This window comes from Corylus avellana, chromosome 3 (genome assembly GCF_965113065.1).
Source record: "Corylus avellana chromosome 3, dhCorAvel1.hap1.2, whole genome shotgun sequence".
Lineage (NCBI taxonomy): Eukaryota > Viridiplantae > Streptophyta > Magnoliopsida > Fagales > Betulaceae > Corylus > Corylus avellana.
This window is the reverse complement of record NC_142492.1, coordinates 22,154,274-22,178,262: the sequence shown is the minus strand read 5'-3', so window position 1 is coordinate 22,178,262 and position 23,989 is coordinate 22,154,274. Positions and strand designations below refer to the sequence as shown.

Here is a 23,989-nt window from a genome sequence, read left to right as displayed (position 1 = left end):
GAATAAAAAAAGATCTCACCAAGTAGGTATTGGCAACCAATCGATTGGAGATGAATTCCAACTATCGACACCAGTCAATATGTAGCACTCGTCGTCAAGAGCAATATTCTAAAATTACATCAAGATTGAACCATAAACGGCTTTCCAATCTCTGACGAATGTGAAAAAAGGCCTAACTTTTTTTTTTTCTTTTTCTTTTTCTCCCTGCGCCGCACTGTTTCCTGCGCCGCTTCTTTCTTTTTTCTCTCTTTCTTTTGTCTCACGTTATATATATATATATATATATTTATAGCACACAAAAGGGTTTAAAACTTTTTTGTTGCTGCCACGTGGGATGGTCCCCACGTAAAGAGGGACCACCCCCAACAATACCCCAGGCGTATGGATTTTTGTTATTATTATTCTATTTCCAATATTATGGTAGTAGCACATTTTAAATTCTAGAGTAAATTATCTTGATTGGTTTTGTTTTGGTAGAGACGTTCATTGCAGTCACACACCAGCAAATTCTGAAATTGTTGCATAATATTTCTATATTCTACCATATCTTGATTGCATTTGTCAAAATAATAACTTTTATCACAACTAAGTGTTCCTATTTTGAGTTCTTGTGAACGCTTTCATTACAGACCCAAGAAACATTCATTAAAGCTTACTAATTAATACAACACACCAAAAAAAAAAAAGTACATCACACTTCACAGAACAACTACATACCCACAGGAAACAAGCTAAAACCGGCCCAAAACACACCTACACAATAATACAAGCCAATCAAAACAGAATAACAAAGGAAACAACAAATACTGCATGCAGAACCTATCTACGTAAGAGTTGGGTCAAGGCCTTTGACTTTGGTAGAAAGGCCTGGACAAGTTTTCTTTCCCTAGACCTCACAATGCCTTCCAAAAGCGGAACCAACAGAGGAGAAAACATGAAAGGAACTGCCCGCCGAGGCTCTGAAACTGGAATGAGTTCTAACGGAGATGTGATCAATATTGACGCGATAAAACACAGAGAGAAGATATAAAGAGGCAGGAAGAACAGAGCATTTCGAAAACCACTAGGGAGGAGAACCAATATGGTAAAGACTGCTACACTAAAAGATATCAGATTTAAAACCGCGAGTATAATGAAAATGTATTCATTCATGATTGGTGTCCCCGCAGTGTGTGCTGCACCGGTGGGGGCAATGCTATCGGCAGACTTGTTTTCTTGCCAAACTCCCCCAGGGTGGTTGAGTGTTGCTTGGAAGGTGATTGTTACAAGCAAAGCAGCAACCACCAATAAGATATTGCGTGTGTTATTTGTCATTTTTATTCTCTAACGGAGAAAGAATATGTATATCTTCTCGTCAATTTTGATTGGAGATTTCAAATAATCTGCAAAAGATTCAACTTTCGGATGATGGAAAATGCTGAAACATTTGGCACGACGTAGCATGTCCTTGATCTGTTGGTTTTGCTTGTCAGTGCATACCCTTGTAACATGTTAGACGCCGTAAAACCCTCTAAATTCTTGGCGCTTATATCAATTTTACAGAGGAAGGAGGACCTAAAATTCAATAACAATTGCACAGCCTGCATGAAATAAAGATGCACAATCATGATCGCATGAATGAATATAATAGCCAATACGTACCGCTTATACTAGTCAACCGTACCCCCCAAATGCTAAAGCTGTTAGGAAATTAATCCTATTTCCCAAGACCCATGAGATGCGAAAAATAAGAAGAATGCGGAATAACAAAGATTAGGCAATCAAATCACACACGACACAAAGATTTAAGTGGTTCGGCTTAACAAGCCTACATCCACTGGCGGAGACGACCCGGAGAAAATTCACTATCAAAAGATGAGTACAAGAGAGTAACAGGTGAGAAAACCACTCAAACCCAAAGCCCCAAATACACCCAATTCTCACTTTGCCCAAAGGAGAATAATAACAAAAAAGGGAAAAACAAACTCTCTCTTTTTCTTGCTCTCACTTTCTTCTTTCTCTCAATTGCTTTTGGCACACAAAAACACAAAGAGCCCATGCCTTTATATACTAGACAAAGTCGGTGCTTCCAAAGACCCAATACAACATGTACATAAGAGATTTCCAAGAGCCAAGAGGAAAAACCAATACGTGTGGGACAAGCATTCTAACTCCTAATAGGAGAAGGAATCCAAGTACAAGACAAGCTTGTAGATAAACCAAAAAACTGGTTGGGTCCCACCATAACTTTCTTGGTGAAGTGCAAGGCACGCATAACAATCTCCCACTTGACTTGAATTCCACCAAGTCGCAACATAGTGACTCTCCTCCGGATGTCTCCTCCGCCTATCTTCAAGCTCGAAGACCAACTGAAGCTGCGCACAGCTTCAGTTTCTCAATAGTCACACCTTTTGTCAACATGTCTGCTGGATTCTCAGTTCCACGAATCTTCTCAAGTAACAATTGTCCACTTTCAAGAAGAGATCGAATGAAGTGATATCTCAACTGTATATGCTTTGTTCTTGAATGATACGCTGGGTTCTTCGCAAGAAAAATTGCACTCTGACTATCACTGTGTAGAACGCCCTTCTCGTTCTTCTTTCCCAACTCATCCAAAAAACCTTGTAGCCAAACCATCTCCTTTCCAGCTTCTGTCACGGCCACATACTCCGCCTCGGTAGTGGAAAGGGCTACAATTTTTTGTAACCTTGAGGTCCAACACACAGCAGTATCTCCTAGAGTATATACAAACCCTGTAGTACTTTTCCTGCTATCAACATCACCCGCTAGATCAGCATCCACGTAGCCCTGCAGCTTCAATTCTGCACCTGTGAAACAAAGGGACATATCTGAAGTTCCTCTCAGATATCGCAGAATCCACTTGACTGCCTCCCAATGCTGCTTCCCTGGATTACTCATGTACCTGCTCACAACTCCCACTGCATGTGCAATATCCGGTCTAGTACAGACCATTGCATACATCAGACTTCCAATTGCTGAGGCATAAGGTACCTTGCTCATGTATGCTTTCTCTTGATCCGTCTTCGGTGACTGATCCTTGGTTAGTCTAAAGTGACTCCCCAAGGGTGTGCTCATTGACTTAGCTTCATTCATGCTAAATCTGCTGAGAATCTTCTTCACATATTCTGTCTGTGAAATCTTCAGTGTACTATTGGCCCTGTCCCTGATGATTCTCATCCCAAGGATTTGTTTAGCAGCACCCAAATCCTTCATTGCAAACTGCTTTGACAGCTGGTTCTTCAACTTGTTGATGTCTTCCATACTGGCCCCTGCAATGAGCATATCATCTACGTACAAAAGTAGAATAATGTAAGAGTTCTTAAGACTCTTGACATAGCAGCAATGATCTGCATTGGATCTTGTGAACCCAGTACTGCACATGAAACTGTCAAACTTCTTGTACCATTGTCTTGGAGCTTGTTTCAGACCATACAAGCTTTTTCTTAGTTTGCACACTAAACTCTCCTTCCCCTGCATTGCAAATCCCTGTGGCTGCTGCATATAAATTTCTTCCTCTAACTCACCATGAAGGAACGCTGTCTTCACATCTAGCTGCTCTAGATGTAAGTTCTCCGCCGCCACAATGCTCAGCACAATTCTGATGGTTGTCATCTTCACCACCGGAGAGAATATGTCTGTGTAGTCAATTCCTTCTTTCTGCTGGAATCCCTTGACTACTAATCTTGCCTTGTAGCGTTTGCTACCATCATGTTCACCCTTTATTCTGAACACCCATTTGTTGTGCAAAGCCTTTTTACCTGCTGGCAACTCAGTCAGCTCCCAGGTCTGGTTAGTCAATAATGAGTCCATCTCATCCTTCATGGCTAACTCCCACTTGATTGAATCTTCAACCTCCAAGGCTTCAACAAACGTCTCTGGCTCACCACCATCCGTCAACAAAATATGAAATAGGGAGGGTGAAAAACGCTGTGGAGATCTAATGGTTCTAGTAGATCTACGGACAGCCACTGTTGGTGTACCCTGTTCAGTCTCTTGATCTACTGTTTCTTCAACTTCTAGACCATCTTCAGTTTCTGAATCCTTATCAACTTCTGAATTCCTTCTCTGAGCTGCACCTTTAGAAATTCCATCTAGGTTGATAAATTCAGGCTTCTCAGCCTCTGACTCTGTACTTACTGGTTCTGCACTTAAATTATTCTTATACACAGCCATTTCATTAAAAGTAACATTTCTACTTTTAATGATCTTCCGATTTTGATCATCCCAAAACCTATACCCGAATGCCTCATCCCCATAGCCAATGAAATAACATTTTCTAGACTTAGCATCTAGCTTGCTACGAGCATCAGATTCAATATAGACATACGAAACACAACCAAAAACTTTCAAGTGAGAAAGATTTACCTCCTTTCCACTCCAAACTTCTTCAGGTAGTCTGTGGCCCAAAGGAACTGATGGTCCTCTGTTTATCAAGTAAGCAGCAGTGCTTACTGCATCCGCCCAGAAAGTTTTCGGTAGTCCAGCATGCAACCTCATACTTCTTGCACGCTCATTGAGGGTCTTGTTCATGCGCTCAGCCACGCCATTCTGTTGTGGTGTCCCTGGGATAGTCTTTTCCATTCTAATCCCATTCACTGCACAAAACTGTTTGAAACCCCCGTCTTCGTATTCTCCCCCATTGTCTGATCTTAGACATTTCAATTTCATACCAGTTTCTGTTTCTACCATGACCTTCCACTTCTTAAAAACTTCAAATACATCAGATTTAAGCTTTAAGAAGTAAACCCATACCTTCCTGCTTGAGTCATCAATAAATGTGATATAATACCGCGAGCCTCCAAGAGATGCCACTGGTGCGGGACCCCACAAATCCGTGTGTACCAACTCCAGTTTTCCCGGCTTCGGTGTTCTACCAACTTTCGCGAAACTCACCTTCTTCTGCTTTCCTAGGATGCAGCCTTCACACAGATCAGACTTAACTGACTTCAGCTCCGGTAGTTTCCCCTTTGACAGAAGTACCTTCATCCCTTTCTCGCTCATGTGCCCAAGCCTTAGGTGCCATAATTTTGAGTTAGCACCCGTATCTGCAACAGCAATTGTATCTCTGCTGTTCGTCGTCATATAGAGAGTACCCGTCTTATGACCATGAGCCAAAATCCTGACTCCCTTGCTGACCTTCCACTTTCCACCGTGGAAATGAATTGAATGCCCTTCGTCATCAAGCTGTCCTACTGAAATCAGGTTCTTTTTCAGTTTTGGGATATGCCTGACACTTTGCAGCTTCCATACCGAGTCACTGTGAACTCTAATGCGAACATCGCCTAGACCCACAACATCCAGCGCCGTTCCGTCAGCCAAGTGCACCTTTCCAAAATCTCCAGCCACATAATTTTCAAGAACTTCACGGATCGGTGTAGTGTGAAAAGAAGCTCCTGAGTCCAAGACCCAAGAATCAAGAGGACTGTCAACAGATAGAAGTAGGGCATCGTGCACTTCTTCTGTTACCACGGCATTTGCGGCGTCATTTTCGGTTTTCTTCTTCAGTTCTCTGCAGTTCTTCTTGAAGTGGCCTATCTTGCCACAGTTCCAACACTCAGGTTGTCGTCCAAACCTGGATTTGCTCCTACCCTTCCTGGACTTAGATCTACCCCTCACAAAGTTTCTGTCTTGTCTTCTGCCCCGAGTCTCGAGGTTTAAAGCAGCACCAGAACAAGAGGCTTCACCCGCATCTCTTCTGCGAACCTCTTCACTGAGAATCAAATCCCTGACGTCTTCATAGCTCAGTTTACTCTTTCCTACAGAGTTACTCACAGCCATCCTCACTGCTTCCCAGCTATTTGGCAAAGATGCCAAGACGATCAACGCACGAACTTCATCATCAAAATTAATTTCCACTGAGGACAATTGATTTGTGATGGTGTTGAACTCATTGAGATGATGTGCCACCGAAGCTCCTTCCGCCATCTTTAGGTTGAACAATTTCTTCATCAGATGCACCTTGTTGTTAGCCGACGGCTTCTCGTACATGCTTGACAAAGCCTTCATTAGACCTGCTGTGGTCTTTTCTTTTACAAAGTTGTGTGCAACTGATTTTGACAGAGATAACCTGATAACTGCTAGGGCTTTACGATCAAGCAGAGCCCACTCGCTATCATACATGTCGTCGGGTTGTTCTTCCAGAAGAGGTTGATGAAGATCCTTCCCATAAAGAATATCTTCAATCTATACCTTCCAATACCCAAAATCTTTGCCGTCGAATTTCTCGATTCCCATCTTTCCTTCTTCACCTGCCATCGCTCCCACTCGAACCAACAGCTCTGATACCAGTTGTTAGGAAATTAATCCTATTTCCCAAGACCCGTGAGATGCGAAAAATAAGAAGAATGCGGAATAACAAAGATTAGGCAATCAAATCACACATGACACAAAGATTTAAGTGGTTCGGCTTAACAAGCCTACATCCACTGGCGGAGACGACCCGGAAAAAATTCACTATCAAAAGATGAGTACAAGAGAGTAACAGGTGAGAAAACTACTCAAACCCAAAGCCCCAAATACACCCAATTCTCACTTTGCCCAAAGGAGAATAATAACAAAAAAAGGAAAAACAAACTCTCTCTTTTTCTTGCTCTCACCTTCTTCTTTCTCTCAATTGCTTTTGGCACACAAAAACACAAAGAGCCCATGCCTTTATATACTAGACAAAGTCGGTGCTTCCAAAGACCCAATACAACATGTACATAAGAGATTTCCAAGAGCCAAGAGGAAAAACCAATACGTGTGGGACAAGCATTCTAACTCCTAATAGGAGAAGGAATCCAAGTACAAGACAAGCTTGTAGATAAACCAAAAAACTGGTTGGGTCCCACCATAACTTTCTTGGTGAAGTGCAAGGCACGCATAACAAAAGCATACTAGAAAAGGGACAAAAACAAAAGCAAGTGATAATAATTAAAGATATTAAAACAAAAAACATAAAATATCCTGGCTACCAAGTTCAAGTAAAATCATTTAAAGACAATTTTTAGCATCTTTTTGTGATTGACTCCTTACAGTAACCTCTTTGCATGTACAACGAGATATACCTTCATTGTACTAACTCTATTGGGCCTCTTTAGCAATTAGTAGAAAACATGAGCGGAGAGGACTTAATTACCTGGGGTTGATTTTTTGATACTGCAATATCTAATACAGTATTGCCACCCTCATCCTGCCAGTTTAGTAACTTCTTCTCCCACAGTGATGCATTTCTAAACCACGCCCGCGGAAGCCATCCCAACAAGAGGCGAAAAGCATCAGACATGTTGTATTTGAGGGCAATATGTAGGACAATCTCTTGTTGAATTGTTACATCTTCAATAGATTTGGGGCAGGCTCTAAGAAATTCAACTAAAAGATGAAGGTTTCCTGTTTGAGCGGTGTAAAGCAAAGTAGTCCAACCCTCCTTTCCTTGCACACAAACAAGATCTTCATCGACCTCAAGTAGCAGGAGCACCACTTGGATTTGATTATTTTGCAAAGCAAGGTGCATAGGGGAGAAACCATCTTGATTAAGCTTCCTAGCAAATGTTGGCTTTAATCTCATGATCTCCATGGCAAACTGGGTGTGTCCCGCAGATGCTGCTATGTGTAAAAGAGTCTTAACAAATAGAATTTTATCAATTGTATTGAAAACATATGCATCTCTCTGTATCAAAGAGTACAAAGCATCGATATTTCCTTGTTGAGCAGAATCCCTCAAACTCTCATCCATTTTTTTTTTTTTAAGAGTTATTAATCACTTGGCAGAGGAGAAGACTAGCTAGCTGTCCACTTTTTATAGGATTGTGAAACTAGGTTTTTTATTTTTTTATTTTTTTTATTTTTTATTAATAATAAAATAAAAATTACTATTCTTCTCATTTTTTATATATTTCTGTACAATAAACGAGTACGGCGAGTCAAGAAGAAACAATATATAAGGATAAAGTTTACTTAACTCTCTTAAACTACCACCCCCTACATTATTAATTATGACAATTTACTCCCAAAACTACCAAAATAATGACAATATACCCCCCAATTCTAGCAAAATGACGAAATTACTATTATAAAATTTTCAATAAGACAAAAATACCCTTAAAAATTTGAAAAAAAAAATTAAAATTTAGTATTTTTATTTTTATTTTAATGAGGGTAATTTTGTCATTTTTTTTAAATGGATGGTACATTGTCATTGTTTTGATAGTTTGAGGAGTACATTGTCGTAATTGATAGTTTGAGGGATAAATTGTCATTAGGATGATAGTTTGAGGGGGTTAAATGGACTTTACCCGATATATAATCATTGGATTTCTCATGGCATATGTTTAAGAGAAAACAAAATCAAAGGTGAAAAGTGGGGACTGAAGCGCCACAAGGATCATGTGATCAGTTAAATATATATGGTGAGTGTCATATCAAAAAGTAAAGACAAAAAAAGAATAAATATAAAATCATTCAATTCAGATTAATTAATTTAGACTTTTAAGATAAAATATTAAAATTGTATCTCAATATCTTGAATCTAGTGCTTCTATTTTATTTATGGGTTAATATTGTGACGTGACTTTTTGGGTATCCAAGAAAATAGGACATGTGAAATAAAAAAGATGTAACATTTGCATTATCAATTGGTCTACCCAAGTTTATCTAAATGCACAAATTTTCAAATGAGTACTGTCCTAAGAGTACCTAATACTCTATTAATGTCATCGTGTGAGGACAAAATCAGTGAAGATTTTTCCGAGTACCAAATAAATCTAAAGAAACATAGCCCATGAAAGATAAAAAGAAGATGTAATATTTGCTTTATTAGTTGGTCCCAAGTTTATCTAAATGCAAATACTTCACTCTTCGAGTCTTGTACATGCAAAATTTCTCATATATATGAGAGTCTTCAAAAGCAGGCCAACCCGTGAGACAGGTTTTGGCAACAATGTGTTCCTCTTGCAATACGTGTAAGGTTGACTAATGCTGAAAGGTTGAATGGATTTTTAATTATTATTAAATTTTAGATAATTATTATTGAATTTTAATTTATTGGTAATATTAAAAAGAGAAATGTTAGGTGCTTTTTTAGTGTTATTCTGGTGTCCTCTTAACTGTGATGTGGCTTTTAAAATTACCAATAAATTAAAAGTCAATAATGATAATTTCAAATTCAACGATGATTTTAAAAGTTACATCACAGTTTGAGGATACCAGGAGAATATTAGAAGAACACTTAACATTTCTCAAAAAGTTTGGGAGGACTTTAGCATTCTAGAATCTCTAAAGACCGTTGGAAGAATCTTAAGGTTCGTACGTAAAATAATTTTTAAAAAATAATTTTCGCATTTTATAGTGTTTACTTGGACGTAAAATAGTGGACAAATCGAAAATGATTTCAGTTAGACCAAAAAGCCTTTATATTTTGAGAAAAATGGTTTACGCTTTTTTATTTCGTAAACCATTTTCCTCAAACTCTTTCGACACCCTCGCCAACCCGACTCTTCACTCCTTCACGCTCAAACACACACACCGGCACAGGTTCTCTCTCGTTCGATTCTCGTCTTCTCCTTCACACCAGCACAGCTTCTCTCTCTCTCGGTCGATTCTCATCTTCTCCTTCACGTTCATCAGGAGGAGGAAGCTTGTGGTAATTTTCCTTTTCCTCCTCTCGTCACTCTCTTTCTCATGTTCTTTTCAATCTTGCTTGAAGAATTGATTAGTGATGATGTGGGTTCCTTAGTTTCGAATTTTGGGATGATAATGATGAAGTTTGTAGGTTATTTGATATACCCATAAGGTGATTCTATATATTTTCTGTTGATGTTGGAAACTTGGAGTGAAAACCGAAAACCCCTTGAATATTCACGAAATTGGTTGGCTATTGATACTGTTGGATTAATCTGTGATTGGGTGATAATATAGTTGATGATTTTCGATTTGTAGTAATACCCATGGAATCTAGGTTTGAGAAGCTTGGGTTTGGGTTTGTCAGGTCAGCATTTTTTTCTTACAAGCACAACAAACACGGGGGTTGAATATGGGGTATTATTTGGGCAACCAAACACGGGTCAGGAAATGTTTGGTCTTTTCTTTTCCATCTCGGTCGGTTTGCATTTTACTATGGAAAAGAGTGAATGTTTGGTGTCACTTGGGAAGGCTGAATTGAAACCCATCTCTGTTGGTTTCCAAACTTTGCTGCTTTTTGTATTTGAAGTTGTTACAGAGCACCTGGCTTGTGAATTGGTAATTAGGTGATAGCAGAGATGACAGACGGAGGAGTCAATAAGTGATTAAGAAAATACACTTATTATTTTTTTTTCTTGTCAATTGCTACTGCCTGAAGCAATGAAAAATTGGATTTGTATGCATAATTCCTATAGTTGAGTATTTGATTAGATCAGATCAGATCAGATATGTTGAGGCCATGATTTCTGCATTTGAATGTGGAAAAGAGTAAATGTTTGCTGTTGGTTTGGAATGTTGCATTTCAAATATTGTGAAAATTGTTTAGTTTGGAATTCAAATATTGTGATGTTCTCTTTGTTTCTCTGGTTTTAATATTTTGGCAAAAATTTGCCAGAAATTGATAGACATAAAGTCTTCCTTGAAGTATTATTCTGACCAGCACCAAGTTCTTTATGATGAGTTGGAAGACAGAGCCATGTGATCCTTCAAATGCCTGTCTTTCATCAATGCCCCCACAATACTCATACTCATATTTCAGAGATTTTTCCATCCCTCCTTTCATCTATATATATACACACATACATGTTATTCCAACACTCAAATCAAGTCCACTTATCTCCACTAGTAAACATTTATCCACCTTTTTCTCCAAAGCCCTTTTTGAAGGTCAAGCTTTTACAGAAATGGCTATTTGAGTTCCTGCAATTATGCATGTTAAGCAGCTTCTCTGTTGGTCTTTATATTGTGATGTTCTCTTTGCTATCAATGGAGTGACTGAACAACCCATCCATTATGAGAGACGGGTTGCTCTGATCCAAAACTACAGTGCGGTTGAGGAATCATGTTTACCTACCTTTTTGTTATGGCTACCTATATACTTCTGTGTTGAAGCATATTTAATTTATTGTTACAAAAAGTTCAATTTTTGTTATGCATTGATGTCTGGAATGACGAAGAGAATCTTATCCTGATGTGTCATTGGGGTATGGGCAGGGAACAAGTTTTTAAATCAGGGGATACTGGATAGTACTCTATCACCAAGAAATGCTAGAAACTATAATTTTTTCCTCTGTTATGGTAGTTTCAACCAACCGTTAGATCAGTCAACATTTCTCCTAAAACTTGCATTCATTTGAATCATAATGGTGTTCTGGTTTGTTTTTCCCTTATTTCTGAGTTAAGGCTTTACTTATGAGCAGGAACCAAGAGAGTCTGACATCTCTAGCTAAGTCGTATTTATTATCTCTCCTAATTAATGTCATTGTGGCTGAGCATGGGTCCCCTTTTGGTTTATTATCTCTTCTGCATTCGACTATTTGAATGGAGATGAGAAGCTTGCAAGAGAATTTCTGGTAAAAAATGCTAAGCTTAGAAAGTTTTGACTGGACAACTTCAAAAATCATGGAAATTAGAATTTGCGTATAATCGATATGTAGTAAGATACTAATGAACTTGGATGGTAGTTCTTTGGCCAAAATATTGTAATGTTTGTGGTTGAATTTTAGAATTCATGGTAATTATTTATTTATTTAATTTAATTTAATTTTTTTTTTCAAGCAAGATGAAAGTAACTTACTTGCCCTTTCATATATATCAATCTTCCTAGATGTGGAATATTCATAATATTGATGTATGGACAGTTTTAGATAAAGTACTTTCAAAATGCTTTTTCTATTTTTTTTTTTTTTCTGAAAAAATAGAAAATCCAAAAATATTCTCAAATAGGTTGATTGTTTTTGTCGAATTTTAACAATCAAACATAAATTATTTTATATTAATATTTTTATATTTTGAATAAAAATTATATTTTATAGGTTAATATAATTAAATGAAAATATTTTTTTAAAAAAATTAATTTTCTGTGCACGTGGTAAATACTGTAAAATGTTTTCGGTGGAAAATATTTTTAGGAAAAATGACTTTCCTGAAAATATTTTCCGACATAAACCATTGTACGTCAAAGTAAACGGAGCCTAAGTTTTACAAATGGCATCTTTTTAGGAAAAAAACTCCCCCAAACCCATTGGAAGTCCATCGGTTTATCTGTACAAATATGCCTAATTGGCTTGTGGAATATTTAATTTAAATAGAGTTAATTGACGGAGTCAAAATTCTAATTCAAGATCTTTGGCTCTGATATCATGATAAATCATCACTTGTCTAAAAAACTTAAGATTATAGGAATATGTAAATTTAATCGTTTAATCAATATTTTAACAAATGTCTTATAAGAATCCATACGTACAAAAATGAAAGAAAAAAACAAGGGAACCTCTTCACGTGTTTAGAGCACTAGTAGCAGCATTCCTTAAAATTTTCTTAAATTTAGAGAACCAAATTACATTTTGCTTTCCTATTCAAATAAATTTTACAATACCTCCCCTTTAACATTTTCTATATATGGTTTAAATATTCTTTCAAAGAAAAAAAAAAATAAAGTCTTTTTATATTAAAATAATATTAAGAGAAGGCTATCCTAAATTTAGGGTAGCATGCAATTTTGGTCCTCTTGGTGTTCCCAAAACCAACTAAGTCTATTTCAGAGGGTATTTTTTAAAAGTTTTTTCTACATGAATTGAGATTTAAGACATCGGATTAGAGTTGAATCTGTGAATGCTCATGATGTGCTAAATTGACCAAATTGTCAAAATAAAATTCAAATGCGCCTACACAAACATACCCACGAGATCGAGACGAATATTTTTGAGTTCTGAGCGAGGAAAATTCAAAAGTGAAACGAAATTTCAAGAAAGAGCTAAATGAAAAGAAAAAAAGAAGAAGAAAAAGAGGAGGGGAACCTCTCCACAGGATCGCTTAAATATTATAGGAATCCAGACGTACAAAAAAGAAAAGAATTAAAGGGAACAAATGGAGACTTGAGCGGAGAGGCAGCAAGTATTCCAATATATAATAAGCATTTGCATCCCTCCGAATCAATAAACTGATAGACAGTGAAAGGAAATGGCTTTAAATGATGAAAAGATTGGCCGTACAGCACTTTATTTATAGGATTTGGACAAGATTTACACACTAACTATGTGTTTACGGTTGTTTGAAATTTACAATATTATTCATCTTTTTAGGTTTACGGATCATTTCTATTTCATAAATTATTTTTCTTAGGTGTCAAATTTAAATAGATCTCACATATCTAATGATAATTTGTAAAATAGGAAGATGAGAGAAGGACCACAACATAACTAAGGATGTTTGCTAAATGGAGCTCTTTTAGATTCATATGTGTGCTTGGATTGTTTGGTATGTATTAGAATATTGATTAAATTATTAAATTTACATTTTTCTATTAGCTTAAATTTTTTAGATAAGTGGTGAGTTCAAGTCGCAGGAGGGTCATATTGAGAGAAAGATTATTAAAGTACAACAGTGTCACTCTTTGACGTGAACAACTCTCAGGAGAGAAATATAGAATAATATATAGTTTTTTTTTTTTTTTTTTTTTTGGGAAAAGTTCAAAGTTGAAACCATATAATAATATATAGCCATAACACCACTGTAACAAAAGAAAACAAAATAAAAAGAAGCACAGTGCAACCCTGCTCGCGTGAACAACTCTCATTGGAGAAACATAGAATAATATATAGCAATTTTTTCTTCTTCTCATTTTTCTAGGCAAAGTTCAAAGTTAAAACCATGGAATAATATATAGCCATAACAATACCATGACAAAAGAAAAAAGAATAAATGAAACCTTGGAGACATGAAGGGAGAGACAAGGTATTCTAATCGCCGGAGGAGTTCATCATTCATAACAAATAGTGGTGGGTTTAGTTGACAAGTAATGCTACACTTCATGTCTATTATCACACTTATTTCATAGTGGCTCTTGTGGCCTGTTTTCGATATTAAAAATATTGAAAATTATCACACAATTGGGACCTTAAATTATATAATTAGATATACTACATCTACTAATCAGAGTATTCCTTTGAATGGCGTCCATGTAATGGAGTTGAGTTATGTTATTATTCATAGACTATTCTGCTCAAGGATCAATTGAAGTAAAAAAGCCCATAAATTTAAACTCCAAATTATTTATATTAGGATTAGTAGAGGAAGGGCGGTACAAGTATTCTAGTTGTGCATGCCTTGAGAAATATAGTCTTAAAAGAAAGCCCGAAGCAAAATTAACTCAACTTTTTGGGCTTGGGTTGGTCCGATGGGTTTGGGTTCCAACAATTTTGTAGAGCGGACCAACACCTAACCAAGGCTTCAATGAAATTTTCTTCATCCAAAAGAAGATGAATTCTTTCCTGGTTTAATTTGATGATTCTCCTTAATTGCTCCGTAGTGTGTCAAGCCTTCTCTAGAACTTATTATATTAATTTCTAATTTTTTAAGACTATTTAAATTTTTATGATTATTCCTAGTATGTATTATTTGTAAATTGAAAGCTCTATCGGGTCAAGTCCGACCTTCATTAATAGAGTGATAGCTTGGGCGAGCCAGGCCTCATGTAGGGCCTTGCAGTTATGGACCTTCATTTACATCCTTACAACTCAGGCCAAATAAGACTTTTTTAAATCAAGAATGAGATTCTCGAAATGAAGAGAAACCGGTTAGTACAATATAATGTTATATAAATAGGGGAAAAATACAGAAAACGAAAATGCTCCTAAGGTGTGTTACAACGTCACTTTCCTTAAGAAAATATTTGCCCCCACCAGAATTGGTATGCAACAGGGTTTACAGCAAATTTTTCTCCAGGATACAATGGAGCCCAGAAACCTCTGTGTTTTTAACTACGTTATGCACAAACGAAATTAAAACCCGAAAATACCCTTAGACTTTCTATTCTAATCAGAGACAAAAAATAAAAGGATAATGCTTATTTTTAAAATTCAAAACAAGGGTATTAAAGAGAATTGAATTGTCATAGATAATTATCTATTATCAGATAGTTTCGAATTTCAAAATAAAACTGCTATTTTGAATTTCGAAGATAAAACTGCTGTTTTGAATTTCCAAATAAAACTGCTGTTTTGAATTTCGAAAATTAAACTGCTGTAAACTGTTAATCCAATTGGCACTTAAATCTGACAATTAGATTAAATAATTATTTAATCTCAATCGTTAGATCAACAATCCAGTAGATCTAACCATTGGATCTACTTAAGAAGCATCCTACGGTTTAGATCAAACCTCTAGATCAAACGATCTTGACCGTCCAAAAATGAATGGTCATGATCTGATCGCTCCAAGCTCCGATGCTTCTTGCTAAGTGCCAAGTGCGCCATCAAGGCGCCACTAGCGCCCTACAGCCCACGCCACGCGCGCGCGCGCGTCCGGTGCTTTGCACTGTACAGTAACATGTATTACGGTGTACCCTAGCATAGATCATTTAATAGCTTAAATTTGTTGGAACTTATAAATGCCAACAAAATCTTCACTCTTTCCAATGTGGGATAACTTTCATTCAATGCTCTTTAAAACCTTCAATTTAAAACATTCCCAAGACACAAAATAATATCTATATATATATATATATATATATTTATTTTGAAAATATTTCAACAATCCCCCACCATTTTCAAAATCAAAACAACTCGAGTAGAATAGGAAAAATCATGCATAAATGAAGGTGTCTTGAGGACTTGAACCTTCACTTAGTGATAGTATGTCAAAGCTAATCAGAATAACATGGTAGATAAAACTTTGAACTAGCTATCCTATTTGAGTAACCGGACATACCTCACACATGCTTTCTCTTCTCTTTAGGTATTTCCTTTTAAGCCGACACGTGGATTGGCCTTGTGTCTATATCCCGGTTTCATGAGCGCTCTAGAGACAATCCTAGTCTCATAGAAGGCGGCACCACCTCCAACACTCATATAGGTAAACTCATCAGAAGTGTCCCGTAACAAATACACTTCAACAAAACTATGTTATAAGCCTATTAAGTGCATAACACAACCTCTATTATAACATTACAGGTTCCAAGCACCCTTACCTTGGGATGTTTTATTAGTTTTAAAAACTAATATAAAATGTGGTGCTTGCAATCACAACATATAGTGTACTTTTGCTTATTGAACTCAAGATCTTGAAATTCAAGTGTTGAGTTGAGTTTCCACTATTGGTGATTTAATGGTATTAATCCCATCCCTTTTGATGTTTTCCACACCAAATCCCTTGCAAGTCCTTTAGTCAATGGATCTGCCAAATTTTGAACAGATCTCACAAAATCAATGGTAATTACTCCATCAGTGAGTAATTGTCTTACATAACCATGCCGTAAACCAATATGTCTTGATTTGCCATTATAGATTTGACTATAAGCCCGTGACAGAGTAGCTTGACTATCACAATGTAAAGACACTGGAGACACAGGTTTAGGCCATACAGGAATTTTCATTAACAAATTCGTCAACCATTCAGCTTCTTTGCTACAAGAAGCCAATGCCACAAACTCAGCCGCCATGGTAGAGTCTGTAATAAGGGTCTGTTTCTTAGAACCCCAGGAGATAGCTCCTCCACCAAGGGTGAAAATCCACCCACTGGTTGATTTGTGATCATCATTATCTGTGATCCAACTAGCATCTGTATATCCTTCCAATACTGTAGGATATCCGCTGTACAAAATACCATTATCCATGGTCTTTTTTAAATATTTAAGAATCCTGTGTACAGCAATCCAATGAATATGACTAGGATTACTAGTATATCTCTACTCATTTTACCCACTGCATATGCAATGTCAGGTCTAGTGCATGTCATTGCATACATCAAACAACCAATAACTCTAGCATATTCCAATTGATCTACAACTCTACCAGTATTAGTATATAATTTCATGCTAGCATCAAAAGGTGTAGACACAGGTTTGCAATCAAATTGATTAAACCTTTTAAGAACTTTTTCAATATAATGAGACTGATTAAGAATTAATCCATTCTCATTTCTAACAATTCTAATACCAAGAATTACATCAGCAATACCCAAGTCTTTCATGTCAAAGCTGGAAGACAAGAAATTCTTAGTATTTTCAATGCTTTCAAAATCAGTTCCAAAACTCAACATGTCATCAACATATAAACATATAATGACTCCTTGATTTTTATGAAACTTGCTATATACGCACATGTCAGAATTATGGATTTTAAATCCATTTGCAACCACAGCTTTATCAAATTTTTCATGCCACTGTTTGGGAGCTTGTTTAAGACCATAGAGGGATTTAATTAATTTACAAACTTTTCGTTCATGATTAGGCATAACAAATCCCTCAGGTTGGTGCATATAAATCTCTTCTTCAAGCTCACCATTTAAAAACATAGTTTTAACATCCATTTGATGAATTTCGAAATTATAAATGGATGCTAATGCAATCAAAGTTCTAATGGTAGCAATCCTAGCAACAGGAGCATAAGTATCAAAATAATCCAAACCTTCTTTTTGTTTAAAACCTTTAGCTACTAACCTTGCTTTGAATTTTTCTATAGTTCCATCTACCTTTAATTTCCTTTTAAAAATCCATTTACAACCAATAGGTATGGAACCAAGGGGTAGATCTACTAGTATCCACGTATGATTTCCCATTATAGAATCCATTTCATCATTTATCGCTTCTTTCCAAAATGCAGAATCTTGAGACTTCATAGCCTCTTCATATGTCAAAGGATCTGAATCTATATTAGGTGAGATCATCTTTTGTTTACAAGATGAATCTCTAGATCCTTCAACCAAATATACAATAAAATCTGGTCCAAAAGATTTTTCTTTTCTCATTCTTTTACTCCTCCTTATTTCAGAAGGTTCACTTAGCTCACCAGATTCATTGTTATTTCTAATGGGTTCCACCATCTTATCATTTATAGATGGAATTGATGTGAACCTATTTTCATAAAATTCTGCCTCTCTGGATTCTATAACAGTATTTACCTCAACAGAATTATTAGGTTCAACAACTAAGAACCTATAACCCTTGCTATGTTGAGCATAACCCAAGAAAATACATTCAATGGCTTTTTGTCCTAATTTCCTGATTTTTGGTTCAGGTAATCTGACAATAGCCCTACACCCCCACACCTTAAAATAATTAAGATTGGGTTTTTTTTTCTTCCATAATTCATATGGGGTAACCTTGGATTTCTTTTGTGGCACTCTATTTAATATATAACACGCTGTAAATAACGCTTCACCCCAAAAACTTTTATTAAGCCCAGAATTACAAAGCAAGGCGTTTACCATTTCAACTAAAGTTCTGTTTTTTCTTTCAGCAACTCCATTTTGTTGTGGGGTATAAGCAATGGATGTTTCATGAATAATGCCTACAGATTCATAATAGGAAGGAAAATGAAATTCTCCTCCTCTATCAGATCTAAGGCATTTAATTCTGACATCACATTGATTTTCCACTTCTGTTTTGTAAACTTTAAAATTTTCCAGAACTTCATCTTTTGAAAAAAGAAGATAAACATAGCAGAATTTTGAAAAATCATCAATGAAGGTTACAAAATATTTTTTACCCCTTCTTGTAGGATTGCTATGCATGTCACAAACATCACTATGCACAAGTTGCAATAATGTAGAAGATCTATCAATTTTTGGAAAAGATTTTCTGATAATCTTTGTTTTCAAACAGATTCTACATTTATCAACCATATCATTTATAGAATGAGGAATCAAATTTAAAACAGACATATCATGCAATTTTCTAATATTAACATGTCCTAATCTATTATGCCACAATGAAACAGAGTCAATCATATAAGCAGAATTTACAACTTTATTAACCAAATTAAGTTTAAACATGTTCTGAAATAAATACCCTTTCCCAACAAAAACACCCCCTTTGGTCAGCACAAACTGATCTGACTCAAAGACACATTTAAATCCGAATTTATTAAGAAGACCCCCAGACACGAGGTTCTTCCTAATATCAGGAACATAATACACATCAGTAAGAGTAAGAACATTCCCAGAAGTGAATTCCAGATTCACTGTTCCTTTGCCTTTCACAACAGCAGTGGTGGAATTTCCCATAAAGAGAACACAGCCATCCTCCACTGCTTCAAAGGTTTTGAATAGACTCCTCTCCATGCAAATATGTTTTGAAGCACATGAGTCAATCCACCATGAACCATCTTCTTCGAGCATGAAGATCTCGGATATCATGGCCACAAACTCTTTCGAGTCAGAAGCTTGTTGTTTCTTCTTCAGAAAACAGCAATCCTTCTTGAAGTGGCCTGGTTTGCCACAATGATAGCAAGCGAATTTCGCTTTCTTATCACGATTCTGGTTCTGGTTCTGAAAATTCGTCCTCTTCTTCTGAAAAGGCTTTTTCTTCTGAAAGGGTTTCTTAGAAGAAGATCCTTCCTCGACCATATGCACTTTCGAGGACAGAAATCCTTGTTCTTCATTGTCTTTTTTCTTCAGTTCTTCCTCAATTTGAAAGTGCTGGCCTAACTGATCAACAGTTATTTCTTCATTTTTATGTTTCAAAATTTTCTTTTGATCTTTCCAGGAAGAAGGAAGTTTGTCAATGATGGATGAGACAGCAATTTCCTCATCCATCTTCATGTTATGCTGATTAAATTGACTCAAAATATGCAGAATCTCATTAAATTGTTCAACAATAGGCCTATCATCTATCATTCTATAATTCATGAATTTAGAAGCCAAAAACTTCTTACTTGTAGCATCTTCTAAAAGATACTTAGCCTTGAGTGCTTCCCAGACATCTTTGGCAGTCGATTTGCTTTGGTAGATGTCGAACAGAGAATCCACCATAGCGTTGCAGATGTGGCCTTTGCAGATGTAGTCATCCTGCTCCCACTTCATCCTTGCTCGAGTCTCAGCAATCGTCTCGTTCTCACGTGCTACTGGCTTCGGAGTTGTTAGCACGTAAGCCACCCTAATTCCAACAAGGAGGAAATGCATCTTCTTCTGCCACCTCTTGAATGACGTTCCATCAAAGCGGTCGAGTTTGGTGAAATCAGCAGCAAGTTCTTTCAGAGATTGTGGTGCCATTGAAGCAGAAATATTTTCTTAAGATTGTTATATAAATAGGGGAAAAATACAGAAAACGAAAATGCTCCTAAGGTGTGTTACAACGTCACTTTCCTTAAGAAAATATTTGCCCCCACCAGAATTGGTATGCAACAGGGTTTACAGCAAATTTTTCTCCAGGATACAATGGAGCCCAGAAACCTCTGAGTTTTTAACTGCATTATGCACAAACGAAATTAAAACCCGAAAATACCCTTAGACTTTCTATTCTAATCAGAGACAAAAAATAAAAGGATAATGCTTATTTTTAAAATTCAAAACAAGGGTATTAAAGAGAATTGAATTGTCATAGATAATTATCTATTATCCGATAATTTCGAATTTCAAAATAAAACTGCTATTTTGAATTTCGAAGATAAAACTGCTGTTTTGAATTTCGAAATAAAACTTCTGTTTTGAATTTCGAATTTTTTTTTTTTTTTTTTTTGACATGTCCACACAAGGGAAGGGGGAGGGGGGATTCGAACTAGTGACCTCCGCTTCATGAGGCGTGGTTCACAGCCGATTGAGCTACTCCTTGAGGACTGAATTTCGAAAATTAAACTGCTGTAAATTGTTAATCCAATTGGCACTTAAATCTGACCGTTAGATTAAATAATTATTTAATCTCAATCGTTAGATCAACAATCCAGTAGATCTAACCATTGGATCTACTTAAGAAGCATCCTACGGTTTAGATCAAACCTCTAGATCGAACGATCTTGACCGTCCAAAAATGAATGGTCATGATCTGATCGCTCCGAGCTCCGATGCTTCATGGTAAGTGCGCCATCAAGGCACGACTAGCGCCCTACAGCCCACGCCATGCGCGCGCGTGCGTGCGTGTGCGTCCGGTGCTTCGCACCGTACGGTAACATGTATTAGGATGTACCCTAGCATAGATCATTTAACAGCTTAAATTTGTTGGAACTTATAAATGCCAACAAAATCTTCACTCTTTCCAATGTGGGATAACTTTCATTCAATACTCTTTAAAACCTTCCATTTAAAACATTTCCAAGACACAAAATAATATCTATATATATATATATATATTTATTTTGAAAATATTTCAACATATAAGAGGGCAAAATCATCTTTTCAAATTTTTAAGATTATTTTGTATCTCTTGTTTTGCCTGACCGGTTCCTCAATGGAGCGGATCGTTTTGGTTTAAATCAAAGCTTGGCTGAGAAAATGCTTATGCCTGAAGCAACTACCAAGCATTTTTCTTTTTCATTTTCCTTCAATTTCACACCAACCTCAACCTCCATAGCCCTCCACGACGAGGGAGAGATTCTTTTAATGATTTTTTTTTTTTTTTGGAGTATAAATTGTATAATTAATAGTTTATAAATATTTTGTTAGAAGAAGAGACAGAATATAAAAAGAAATTATCTATTTGATGAAGTCTTCAATTACATAAAGAAATTTGATAAAACTGAAATTAAGTACAAATAGGCTAACCGGCCAACTGCTTAGCTCGCATTGCACCTCACTTTTGTGTAAATTGTGGACCAGAAGGAAATCCCATACAACTTCTTTATGGATCTTGAACAAAGTGACAATGAGAAGCAACGAAAGCAGGACAAACTTCACGACCAACGTTTATTAAAGGAGGAGAATCATATTCATGGGTATGAAGCAATAAAGGCTAACAACAGTCCATGGGAGGAGAATGGAGATAGATTATTACACAAAATGATGTTCTAGCAAAGCACAGACTACTAAAAACGGGGAGTTGCTAGAAAGAGCTAGGATTCATCCATGATTAGTTTCGCCGCTGGGGGAATAAGCGAAATGTCACTCATCTATGTAAGAGTAGGGTCAAGCAGTTTTGCTTCCGGAAGAAAGGCCTGGACAAGTTTTCTTCGTCTCAGCCTCACAATGCCTTCCAAACAAACAATCAGAAGACGAGAAAGAAAGAAATAAAAAATATTCAGAAGAAGATTTACCTTAATGTTTACTGGAACTGTGATCCATAATGACATGATAAAACATAGAGAGAGGATATAAAGGGGTATGCTGAACAGTCCACTTCTAAAACCACCAGGGAGGACGACGAATATTGTAAAGACCGTTATGCAAAAGGATGTCAGATTACAAACCGCAAGTAAAAGGAAAACGCTTAAATTCATGATTGTTGTGCCCGCAAAGTGTGGGGGTGTACTGTATTCACTATTATTAGTGGTCGGGGCAATACTATTGGAGTTAGTGGTCGTAGGAGGGTTATAGTTATCTTGCCAAACTCCTCCAGGAGGGCTCACCATTGCTTAGAAGGTGACTGTTACAAGCAAGGCAACAACCACCAACAAAATATTGCGCGTCATTTGTGATTTTTGTTCTTTGACGGAGGAATAATATGTATATCTTATCGTCAAATCTAACAGGAGATTTCAAGTAATCTGCAAGAGACTCAATTCTCGGAAGATGCAAAATACTAAAACTTTTGGCAAGACATAGCATGCTCTTGATCTGTTGGGTGTGCTTGTCCCGTGTGTGCCCTTGTAACATGTCAAACGCTGTAAAACCCCCTGAATTTTTGGCACTTATATCAACTTTACAATGGAAGAAGGACCTAAAATTCAATAACAGTCGCACAATCTGCAAGATATAAAGATGCACAATCACGATCTGATCAATGCATAATAGCCTATATATATAGCTACTATTCAACCCCCCAAACTCTAAAGCAAACTTGAAAAAAAATAAACAAAAATAAAAGCAAATGATATCAATTAAGGAGATTAAAAAAACCAAAACACAAAATATCCCAACCAGAAGTTGAAGTAAAATCATTGGAAGACAAATTCTTGCATGATTCTGTAATTAAAACCTTACAGTTACCCTTTGCATGTTAATATATATACCTTCAATATTGTACATACCAACTCTATTCGCTGTCTTTAATTAGTAGAAAACATGAGTATTGGAGACTACTTACCGGGGGTTGATTTTTGAATACCGCAATGTGCAATAGAGTGTTGCCTTCCTCATCCTGCCAATTGAGCAACTTCTTCTCCGACAGTGAGGCATTTCTAAACCAGGCCCGCGCTGAAGCCATCCCAACAGGAGCCGAAAAGCATCGAACATGTTGTATTTGAGGGCAATATGAAGGACAGTCTCTCTTCGAACTGTTACATATTCAATAGATTTAGGGCATGCTTTTAAAAATTCGGCCAAAAGATGAACGTTTCCTATTTCAACTATGTAATGCAAAGGAGTCACCCCCTCCCTTCCTTGGACACAAACAAGGTCTTCATCAACATCAAGTAGAAGGAGGGCCAATATGGTTTGCTTATTTTGTAAAGGCAGGTGCATTGGGGTGAAGCCATCTTAATTAAGCCTCCTAGCAAATGAATGCTTTAACCTCACGATCTCCATGGCAAATTGGGTTTGCCCTGCCGATGCAGCTGTGTGTAAAGGAGTCTCAACAAATCAAATCGCATCAATCCTATCCAAAACATATGCATCTCTCCGTATCAAGGAGTACAAGGCATCAACACTTCCTTGCTGAGCGGCATCCCTCAAACTCTGCTCCATTCCTATTGCTGAAATGAGAAGATTGAGTTTAATTAACATATGGTAATTATGGCTAGCTCCCCCATATTGTTCACTCCTATCATGACTAGTAGAAAGTGGAAGGGTTCCCAAAGGGTAGCTCAATCGGCTGTGAACCACGCCTAATGAAGCGGAGGTCACTAGTTCGAATCCCCACTCCCCCTTCCCTTGTGTGGACATGTCAAAAAAAAAAAAAAACAAAAAAAAAAAGAAGAAAGTGGAAGGAAAAATAATGATTAGTATATAGGACAAAAATTAATGC

The 23,989-nt window shown here is 36.7% G+C and overlaps 1 protein-coding gene and 2 pseudogenes across 1 annotated transcript; all 3 read right to left on the bottom strand.

Annotated features, from left to right (window-relative positions):
• Nucleotides 1–819: 819 nt before the first annotated feature.
• On the bottom strand, nt 820–7,714 carry LOC132174187 (ankyrin repeat-containing protein BDA1-like; annotated as a pseudogene).
• Nucleotides 7,715–16,249: 8,535 nt separating this feature from the next.
• On the bottom strand, nt 16,250–20,148 carry LOC148586922 (uncharacterized). The gene is made up of 4 exons (XM_088514399.1): nt 18,947–20,148; nt 17,946–18,103; nt 16,901–17,852; nt 16,250–16,796 (listed from the first exon to the last, which is right to left on the bottom strand). The coding sequence occupies exons 1-4, from the start codon at nt 20,146–20,148 to the stop codon at nt 16,250–16,252; spliced, it is 2,859 nt and encodes a 952-aa protein (XP_088370525.1).
• Nucleotides 20,149–21,977: 1,829 nt separating this feature from the next.
• Nucleotides 21,978–23,709, bottom strand: LOC132174195 (ankyrin repeat-containing protein BDA1-like; annotated as a pseudogene).
• Nucleotides 23,710–23,989: the final 280 nt, after the last annotated feature.

Bases quoted from the DNA above. Each gene is read 5' to 3' on its own strand.
- LOC148586922 (XM_088514399.1), bottom strand. From the start codon at position 20,148: ATGGCACCACAATCTCTGAAAGAACTTGCTGCTGATTTCACCAAACTC. The intron at 18,104-18,946 runs GTATTTATTTCA...TGCTCAACATAG, and splicing joins GGTGTTTTTGTTGGGAAAGG to CAAGGGTTATAGGTTCTTAG. The intron at 16,797-16,900 runs GTATGCAATGAC...TGCTGTACACAG, and splicing joins AGAGTTATTGGTTGTTTGAT to GATTCTTAAATATTTAAAAA.